Source organism: Acanthochromis polyacanthus, chromosome 22, assembly GCF_021347895.1.
Source record: "Acanthochromis polyacanthus isolate Apoly-LR-REF ecotype Palm Island chromosome 22, KAUST_Apoly_ChrSc, whole genome shotgun sequence".
In the NCBI taxonomy this organism is placed as follows: domain Eukaryota; kingdom Metazoa; phylum Chordata; class Actinopteri; family Pomacentridae; genus Acanthochromis; species Acanthochromis polyacanthus.
Window position 1 is genome coordinate 29,056,021 of NC_067134.1, and position 10,584 is coordinate 29,066,604.

The 10,584-nt window shown below is 41.6% G+C and overlaps 1 protein-coding gene across 1 annotated transcript in view; it reads left to right on the plus strand.

The window, feature by feature from the left end:
* Window positions 1-6,813, plus strand: part of col5a2b (collagen, type V, alpha 2b) — a 42,519-nt gene extending 35,706 nt beyond the window's left edge. The window contains 13 exon segments of the mRNA XM_022204023.2: window positions 833-994; window positions 1,079-1,186; window positions 1,270-1,377; window positions 1,960-2,013; window positions 2,095-2,202; window positions 3,474-3,527; window positions 3,630-3,737; window positions 3,868-3,921; window positions 4,009-4,116; window positions 4,746-5,103; window positions 5,189-5,379; window positions 5,769-6,008; window positions 6,083-6,813. Of these exon segments, the coding sequence (XP_022059715.2) occupies window positions 833-994; window positions 1,079-1,186; window positions 1,270-1,377; window positions 1,960-2,013; window positions 2,095-2,202; window positions 3,474-3,527; window positions 3,630-3,737; window positions 3,868-3,921; window positions 4,009-4,116; window positions 4,746-5,103; window positions 5,189-5,379; window positions 5,769-6,008; window positions 6,083-6,229 (1,800 nt within the window). The 3' untranslated portion in view covers window positions 6,230-6,813.
* Window positions 6,814-10,584: the final 3,771 nt, after the last annotated feature.

A 10,584-nucleotide genomic window follows, 5' to 3' on the forward strand; every position in this document is an offset into this window, starting at 1 on the left:
ATATCACAGAAACAAACTGAAAGTTCATTTATAATATTTTAGGTTTTATTTTATTAAACACTGATTTAAAAACATGTAAGATCAGCTGTTAGAGATGATAAATATAGATCCAGGAGCATCTGAACACCTCGGCTTTCTGTCTGAATGAACTTCTTGCATGTTTTTCTGTAACTGTTGTGATCTTATGTTGGACCAAACAGCTTTTTACTTTCAGCACCATCTCATAAACAGATAAGCACACAACGATTTGAAGACTTTCTTCATATTTCAGCAACAACATTGGTCTGAAAACATCACAGAGAGCAGTTTAGTTTGGTGCTTTATTTTATCAGACGGATCCACATGGAGGCAGTCGCTCTGTTAGTTCTGGTTATAAATGATCCCGTGGAGACAGGAGGGATCAGGGTCTAACTGCAGGAGTCATTCCATCACAGCTGTCTGGATAGTTTTTATTTTACCGTTCCTAAACGTCTGATCCGTTGACTCATGTTGATATTTGTCTGTCGTGTAGAGATTTTTAATCTGAGATTTTTCCATTTCTCAGTCTGACGGCTGAATATTAGCGGCATTAATGTGTAAATGGATGTTTCTTCTAACTACACACAGATCCTGTTCTTATAAATAAACCAAAATATGGAAACCAGTCTCTGAGTAATACTGAAAACATGTCTGATTATCATCACACAGCCACACAATCTTCAGCCTTCAGGACTTCATTCCTTTATCAGTCCAGTGTGTTTGTATGTTTGCAGAGTTTACTTTTTCCTTCTTTGTTCTGTTTTAAGCATGTGTGTGTGAGAAAGGTCTTCAGTGTCCTCTCCTGTTGTTCCAGGGTGCCGTCGGTGCTGACGGACCCATCGGAGCTCCAGGTAAACCGGGTCCTGCTGGGATCCGTGGAGAGAACGGAGCTGTGGGCCGTCAGGGTGAGAGCGGACCTCCAGGTCCAGCCGGTAGTCCTGGAGAGAAGGGAGACTCTGGAGAGGACGGTCCTCCGGTGAGACGTAGCGACGGGTTTCTGTTGCACCAATGAATTCTCATGGTTCTGACCTTCTTCTTATCTCCTGTGGTTCCTCATCAGGGTCCAGACGGACCTCCAGGACCTGCTGGAGCTGCTGGACAGCGAGGAGTGGTGGGTCAGCCTGGTCTGAGAGGAGAAGGAGGTCTGCTGGGTCTGCCGGGTCCTGCTGTACGTAAACCTGCTCATTAGATCTACTCTTCATTATTTAGAGGTCCAGGTCTTTAATATTTCAGTGTTTGTTGGTCTCTCAGGGTCCACCAGGAAAACCAGGAACTGCTGGAACTCGGGGAGGTCCAGGTCCTGCTGGAGGAGTGGGTTTACCAGGAGCCACCGGACCCAGAGGAGATGCTGGACCTGAGGTTGGTGCTGTTGAAAGCTGCTTTTATTCAAGATGTTTCACTGAAATGTTTTCTAGATTCCATTTAAAATCAACTCAGTCTGGAAACGGTTCCACCTGAACGCCTCACAATCAGCTGCTTCTGTTTTTACAACCACTTCATGCTGTGAATATTTCCAGTTCCAGACCCCTGAAGTCCACAGAGGTGGATCCAGATTTACCAGTTTCAAATTCTTTTTCTATCATTTCAGAGCCTCAGAGCTTCATTTGGCTCCATCATGCTGCTCATTCCTCATAAACTACTGAACCTCTCTGTCCATAAACACACTGCTTTACTCGTCTTTTTAAGTCTGTATTTATTAAAACAGACTTTGCAGGTTTTGTCATTTTAGTGCAGCAGCAGCACTTGTATTGTCTAAAAACTTCCTTCAATTTAAGCAAATATTTGGAAAAAAACAACAAATTTAGTGGACAGTCGATTCAGCCTTTAATGTGACAGATTTGTCCTTCTTCTGTTGTATTTTCTGAGCTTTCCTGCCACCATGTGTCCAGTTTTAGATGATTTCCTCTCAGATCTTTCTCATGTCATCCTGTGTTTGTTCAGGGCATCGTTGGCGCTGAAGGTTCTCCTGGTAAAGACGGTCTCGTAGGACAGAGGGTGAGATTCTGTCATCTTCAGTCTGTGTGTGTTTGTGTTGGGTTGTGTGTTTGCTGTGTATTTACTGTGTTGTGTGTACAGGGAGATAAGGGGAACCCTGGTCAGGAGGGTCTGGCTGGTGTTACCGGGTCTGCAGGTACTGAGGGTCCGGTGGGTTTAACTGGAAGTCCAGGACAAAGAGGAGAAAACGTGAGTCTAAATAACCTCTTCAACCTTCTGAAATCCATGTGTCTCCATGGAACCAGAAAACAACTTAGAACAGTCTCAGGATGATGGTGTTTGACCATGAACTGTGAAGCCTTTTACAGATTTAAGTTTTAAAATGTTCTTTTGTTCACTTTTATAAACAGAGAATGTGTTTGGATGGATTTTATGGTCTGCACGTTTCACTCAGGAAGTAGCTTCAAATGTTGTTTTATTCAATTCAATTCACTTCAATTTTATTTCTATAGCGTCAATTACAGTCAAATCGTCTCAAGACACTTTACAGAACCCATATGCCTGACCCCCAGAGCAGCCCAAAGGAGACAGTGGCAGAAAAACACCCTTTTAACAGGGAAGAAACCTGGAGCAGAACCCGGCTCTATTGCACTTTATTTAGTCAGCAATTGCTATTTTATAACAATAAAAATATGTAGAATATGTTAATAGGAACCAACAGGTTTTGGTAAAACTGAAGAAATGTGACTCCACATACACTACTTTTTAAAAGTCTGGGTTCATCCTGATAAACTCCCACTTTTATCCATGTGCTAACATAACTGAACAAGGGTTTTCTAACCATCAATGAGCCTTTCAGCACCATTAGCTAACACAATGTAGCATTAGAACACAGGAGTGATGGTTGCTGGAAATGTTCCTCTGTACCCCTATGGAGATATTCCATTAAACATTTACAGCTACAACAGTCATTTACCACATTAACTATGTCTACACTGGGCCCCACGCTTATGGGCGGCATGGCTCAGTGGGTAGAGTGGTCGTCTTGTAACTGGAAGGTTGCCGGTTTGATCCTCGGCCTGTCGTGCTCATGTTGAGGTGTCCCTGAGCAAGACACTGAACCTCTAACTGCTCCTGGTGGGTCGTGGTTAGCGCCTTGCATAGCAGCTTCCGCCATCAGTGTGTGAATGTGACGTATCATGTAAAGCGCTATATAAATACAGACCATTTACACTGGATTTATCATTCATTTAATATTATCTTCATTGAAAAAAAACACTTTTCTTTCAACAATAAGGACATTTCTAAGTGAGCCCAAACTTTTGAACAGTAATATCATAAAATACAGAAACAGACCTTTAAACATTAGTGTGTTCTACATATTTAACTCTTTACATTTGTGGAACTCCTACAAACTTGTGCTGAATGTATTTTCCAACATTTAATGATCCGTCTGCTGTTTACACATTAAAACACAAACCTCTGGACGTCACAAACGTTCTCTGATGGTTTTAATTCAGGGACCCAGAGGAGCTCCTGGACCTCAAGGACCAGCTGGAGTTCGAGGGAAAGTGGTCAGTCCATAGTTTACCACCGTTTTGATCTACAAAATAAAAGTTTGAAACAGAATAAATAAGACTTTGTGTGCTGAATTGTCTTCCTGTTCTGGTTTTTAGGGTCCTCAAGGGCCTCAGGGAGATAAAGGAGCCACTGGAGAACCTGGAGAGAGAGGTCAGAAAGGACACCGAGGGTTCACCGGCCTCCACGGCCTGCCAGGAATAACCGTAAGGAAATATCTGGCATCTAAAGCTGCACAAGGCTGAGTCAGACAACCAGAACTCAACGGATCCTTCATGTGTGTCGGTTTTACTAAGTTCAGTCTGGGTGTTTAATAAATCCTGATTTCTGTTTCAGGGCGCCACAGGAGATGCAGGAGCAATAGGAATAGTTGGACCAGCTGGACAGAGAGTAAGGCATCTTTAAAATCACACAAACCCATAAACAAAATCACTTTATTTTACAGTATTATCAGCTGGACATCTGTTAACCACACAGGGACCTCCAGGAGTGTCAGGGCCTCCAGGAAAGGAAGGAAACATGGGACAGCCGGGACCGATGGGGGCTCCTGGAAGCAGAGGAGTCAGTGGAGACATCGGAGCTCAGGTTCAAGATTTAACTCAAACTAAACATTTCTACTCTGACTGGAGGAGTTGGAATTTTAGAGGAAATATCCATGTTTGGAGGAGATATTTCATCATTTCACACCCAGGTTAACTCTCCTGTTGTCCTCATTTACAGGCACCAAAAAAATCTGGTTTCCTTGTCTGAAAAATTCCAAAAATTCAGCAAAAGAATTCCCCAAATTTCTCAAAATTTGCAAAACTTTCAGGAAGAAAATGCCAGTTATTCCTGAAAAGTTTCCCTTAAAAGTTTTATTTTAAAAAAATGTGGCAAGAAAATTCTTGTAAATATTTTCAAAAAATGAGTAAAAATCTTCCAAAAAATCCTAAAAATATCAAAAGTGATTACATATATGTCAATAAAACTTAAAATAGTTTCTTTAAGAACATCACAAAAAATCAACCAAAATCCAGTGAAAGTTGGCATTACTGAGTTTTCGCTGCATCTGGAACTTTAATCTGCATTTCTGTGGTTTATTTCCAGAGTTTGTCTCCTTGATGTGTATTTATTTATTTATTTATGGATTCTGATGTTGATGTTTATTTATTCTCTTCAGTTCTTAATCTTTCTGGTCAGTGAGGCTCTGATTCTCCATTTTCATTCTCTATCAGGGTCCTCCTGGTGAACCTGGACCCACCGGCCCTCCAGGCCCTCCAGGACCTCCCACCGCCGCCATGGAGGACCTCCTGGTTGCCCCGGTCGACTACGACGGTAACGGTGACGTTCCAGAAGCCGTGGAGTTCTCTGAATACGATGCGGCCGCCGATCCTCCTCCACCTCCGGAGTTCAACAAAGACGAAGCTCTTCCCAACAAGAACTCTGCCATCCTGCAGGCAGAAACCGGCGTCCACGCCACACTGAAGACGCTCAGCGGACATCTGCAGAACCTCCGCAGCCCCGACGGCAGCAAGACCAACCCAGCCAAGACCTGCCAGGACATCAGGCAGTGCTACCCCCATAAGAAGAGCGGTCAGCCTCCACTTCTACGGCTTTTTGCTGTCTGCTGCTTCTTTCCATCTGATCTTCACTCGTTTGTCTTTTATCTTGGATGCAGGCGACTACTGGATCGATCCAAACCAGGGGAGCACTAAAGACGCCATTAGGGTCTTCTGCAACATGGAGACCGGAGAAACCTGCATCTCGGCCAACCCGACCAGCATCCCCAGGAAGGCCTGGTGGACCAAATCCAGCCCCAACGCCAACAAGGCCGTCTGGTTCGGAGCTGACATGAACGGAGGAAACAGAGTAAGATTCAAGAGTTTCATCAGAGAGCATGTTTATCTCTAAAATCTGGTCAGAATCATGTTTTTATTCAACCAGGTTAGTCCCACTGACATCAGAGATCGGCTTTACAGGGAGGCAGCAGCATCGCGTTCAGTGGAACGAGCTCTGGACGTTTAGATTGCAGTTTATTCCAAGCATCAGATGTAGAAAACCTAAAGGCTTCCTGGTCCAGTTCAGATCATACTGTGGGGAGACAGATTTCAGAATATCTACAGATCAGAGATTATTACTTCCATGTTTCACTGTTAAAAGACAAATAGGAAGTAACGATGACCAGATCGGTTCTGTAGATGAACGCCAACGACATAAAGACATCCCGTTAACTTCAAACTGTCTAATGAACTTTCCAGCTCAGATACGGAAACAAGGAGGAGCAGCCCAACGCCGTGGCCGTCCAGCTGAAGCTGCTGCAGCTTCTGTCCAGAGAGGCACACCAGAACATCACCTACCACTGCAGGAACAGCGTGGCTTATAAAGACGCCAAGGGCAACCTGAAGAAGTCTCTGGTCCTCCGAGGATCCAACGGCCAGGAGCTGCGAGCGCAGGGCATCAACCGTCTGAGATACTCCGTCATCGAGGATGGCTGTTCGGTGAGTCTGCCAGAAAACACCCAGACTTTATGGAAAGCCATCAGGAGATACTTGATTTTATTCTTTTTCTCCAGAAATCAAGCGGAGAGTGGAGAAAGACAGTGCTGGAGTACAGGACTCAGACTCCAGCCAGGCTGCCCGTCATCGACGTGGCCCCCATGGACATCGGAAAGACCGGTCAGGAGTTCGGCCTCGACATCGGCCCCGTGTGCTTCTCATAAAATCTCCAGACCTATCAGCCTTCTGAAGAGGAGGAACACCACAAATCCAACACATGGACGCCTCTATGTGAGCCAATGAAGGCTTGATGTTTGATTGCTGCCGTTCTTCGCAGACAGAGAGCTGGACGCTGATTTATTCACCTCGTCTATAATTCACCATCTGTAACATGAAATCAGACGGAGGTGGGTTTAGATGGATTGGAAACTTGCATAAGCTGGGATTTTGGAAGCGTTCATGTTAGAAGGAAATGTTTATAGTGAATAACAGCATCTTTTCTTCAGTAAATGCAGTCCAGAGGCCTGGATAGAGACGATCTAGAGATGCGTAGTTTCTAACTTTAATGGAATAAAAAATGAAATTCAAGCTTGAATCTAAATTATTAAGTTCTGCTCCAGAACTCATTTACTCTTTCACCAGAACACCTGTAACCTTTTCCTGTAAATGCAACATATGACTGTAAATTCAAAGTGTTTGTTTATTGTGTGACTGTGGATGTGGAATAAATGTCTTCCTTTGGACAGACTGTGCTCCGGACACAAACTAAGAGCAGATGAATGATGAATAAAGCTCCTCACCACCACCAGAGGGAGGCAGTGCTTCTTGTTCAAGGCTTCAGATCAGAGCTCTTACCTGAAATCACAGGTGGTGAAGTTCTTCATTATAAGCTTTAATCCTGCTTTAGGATAATTAAAACAGACTGCAGTTTATCAGTTTCACTACTTCTTCTCGCAGATATAAAAATTGTGAGCTGCTGCAGCTTTCTCCACGTTTCATTGTGTGTTTTTGGGCGTGAACAGAAAGTAGACGAGGAGAGCAAAGGCGTCCTGACAGGAAGAAGAAGAGCCAAAGTTCAGGCAGCACATGTTTGAGGGTCGACCTCGCCTCTCCTCGCTGCTGAAAGACGTGACACTCTCACCGTTTCCTGCAGCCCAAACCGCTGCACATCTGTCCAGGTCGTCATTTTTAGCCGGCCGGTTATTTTCATTTAGAGCGTGGAAAATTTAGTGAGATAAGTGGGGAGGGGAATTTAAAGTGTACGTTTGTACATCATTTTTTAATCTAGTTCTCCGTAAAAGCTGCTCAGTTTGGAGCAACACTAAACCTCATTGTAGCTGTTAATCAGCAGCACAAAAGATGCTTTTAAAGATCTTCAAAGCCCAGAATTTATTTTAAACTCCACAACCTGCACACCTGCTTGATGTAAAAGTCAGAAAGTAAAGTTTTTTCTGGTGCAAATTGAATGCAAAGTTTCAAGTTCACTATTTTAAATGAACTTAAAAAAGTGAATTGTTCGTTATTTGACAGAAAATTAACAACATGGAAACTGTAGCTGTTTTATTTAATCAGTCATTCATTAAATGTCCTGACTCGGCCGTCAGCATAAACTTTTATATATATATTATATTTTTATTCATATAAATCTTTAAATTTTAGCTTCACTACAGTCATAGTAACATCCCTGTAAAGCTCTACTGAGAAAAATTGATACGAGCTAAATGCTAACAGCAGCATCCTCTGTTATCATGCTAACAGACTTATAGTTGGTATGATGTTTATTCAGTTAGCATGCTAACATAGGTATGATGCTGATGCTAACACATTAATGCTAAGGTGGTATAATGTTCATTACATTAACATTAGCATAATATTGTCAACACAAATTTATCAATTAATCATGTTAGCATGCTAATATTTGCTCATTTAGCGATGGCGAGGCCGGTGAGAAAGGCTGTTAGCTTTACAGGTTTCATAAACAGACACATTAATATGTTGACGACTGTGAGACTGAAGTTAGACACAGTGGTGCTAACACAACATGCTAACATGTACATAGTAACACAACATAGTAACACAACATGCTAACATGTACATACGTAGTACCATAGCACCTTAGGTTTTGCATGTTAGCAATATGAGAGAATGTCAGTGTTTGGATTTAGCTCCTATTTAGCTAAGCAGCTATATTGTTTACTCTGCCTATGCTAACTGCAAAGAGCAACAATCATTAATCAGAGGTGTCTTGGGAAGTGTAGCTTTGGGCTTTAAAAGTTTAAACAAACAAATTAAAACCTAAAATTCAATGGAGCCATTCTAGCTATAAAATTATCTATTCTATTCAGCCATTTAGGATGTTCACATTGGAATGCTAAATACGCATCATGTTTGCTGTATTAACTCTAAAATGCCAAGTAGGTATAAATATTAGTGTTTTCATACTAGCATGCTGACATGCTAAGTAGATAGATGCTTTACTGTGTTCAGATGAGCATGCTAACATGCTAGCCAGGTGTATAACACACTAAACACACAGCTGCTCTGTTTTGTATTGAGGTTTGAACATGCTCACACTGTAAATGCTAAAATGCTAACAACTAGCAGGTATGTTGTTTACCATCTTATTTATCTTAGTTTAGCATTTTAGCACAGAAAACATTAGCTAGTTAGCACTTAGGACAGAGCACAGTTTACAGAGTAATGTCTTCGAGTTGACTTTAACCTGACCCTGACTGGTGGAATCAGACTTCTGTCCTCCTGAACCTGGTTCTGCTGCAGGCTTCTTGAATTTAAAGTCAAGGTTTTTCTTCCTACAGCTGCTAAAGAGCTGCATGGAGCAGATTAGTTGGGTTTCTCTCTGTCAGACAGTAATGTCTTCATGTTAGGATGTGAAATGTCCTGAGACGACATGGTGAATCGGCATCATATTTATATTCTTTATAAACAGAATCAGAGGTTAAATCCTCCTCTTAGTCTGTGTCTGCAGGACCTCTGCCAGCGATCATCAGGCTCAGTTTGTTTTCTGCTGGAGTCTGTGACCCTGAGATGACTTGGCAGTGACGCCCACATCCTGATGGCGGTGTCTCTAACTGCTGGCTGAGGAGCCTCGATGAGATTTCCCAGCTACTCCTTTTCCTTCCTGTCCACCCTCCACTTCACCGACGCCTCTCTGGAAACACTTAAAGAACTCGGGAGGGGATCATGAGAAAGGATCTGAAGTGTTCTCTTGGCATGAAGAGTCAAAGCTGGAAGAAGGTTCTCACTCCTGAGACGCTGATCAGAGGCTGTTCTCTGTCAGCGAAGTGATGAAGTTTTCAGGTTTTACTGGGAATACATCCTGCAGACACCAATCTTTGATTTTTTTAGGTTTTTTTTCAGCTTTTTGAGCAACATTTCTGTCCCTTTTCTATATTTTAGCATTCCAAACCCTGCTGCTGATCACACCTGTCCTCCATCCACATTAACCAGTCACTGCCTTTATGAAACCTGCTGCAGCCAATCACTTGTCAGCTCAGAGTTTTATATTCTATATAAGGCAGTGAATCAGATCTGAATGTGAAATAAACACAACTGCTTTGGTTTGTTAATATGTTCAATTTGAGTCCCTTGGAGTGAAGAAAAATCATGTTTGGAATGCTCAAATTTTTTATTTTATTTTATTCACCAAACCCACAAAGCAGACTTACTGTTGTGGAAAGATCTGAGTCAGTTCAGCAAAAAAACAAGAACAGACATCGAGTTTCATTTTGAGTATAATGGATCCCATAAACGCTGATGCTCAGAGGAAGGCCAGTTTTAGAGCTTCTCTAATCAACACAACAGTTTTCAGTTGTGCTAACATAAGAAGACAAGGGTTTTCTAACCATCAATGAGCCTTTCAGCACCATTAGCTAACACAATGTAGCATTAGAACACAGGAGTGATGGTTGCTGGAAATGTTCCTCTGTACCCCAATGGAGATATTCCATTAAACATTTACAGCTACAACAGTCATTTACCACATTAACTATGTCTACACTGGATTTATCATTCATTTAATGTAATTTTTTACTGATAAAAAATATAAAAGAGGGACAGGAATTGAGAAAAAATATATATTGATTTTTTTCTTTTATACAGATATTCTTATCTCTCAAAGTATATTCCTCTTTCATTTTATATATATTTATTTTTTCCTCTTTTACGGAGAATAATGTATTACAAGAATAAATGTACATGTAATTTTAGATATTTTTAATTATGTTTCTAGATTTTTTTTACGTAATTGTACTTACAAATTAAAAATACCAGAAAAAATAAACTTACAGGAGTACATTTACACCTTTTACATGCATTAAGGATGTACAAATCTGGATATAAAAGGCAACATTTTTGATTTTTTTTTTTAAATATAATTTTTTCTTTTCTATTTGTGATGTATAAGTATGAAGTGAAAACTGAAAATCATCCTACTGCAGGTCAGGTTCTCTGGAACAAACATGTTGATCAGAAGCAGCTGATTCTGTTCAGCAAGAAAAGATGTGAAGAAGAGAAGAAGCTGCTGCAGTGATTCTGGAGATAAACGTGGATCAAGCAGAGA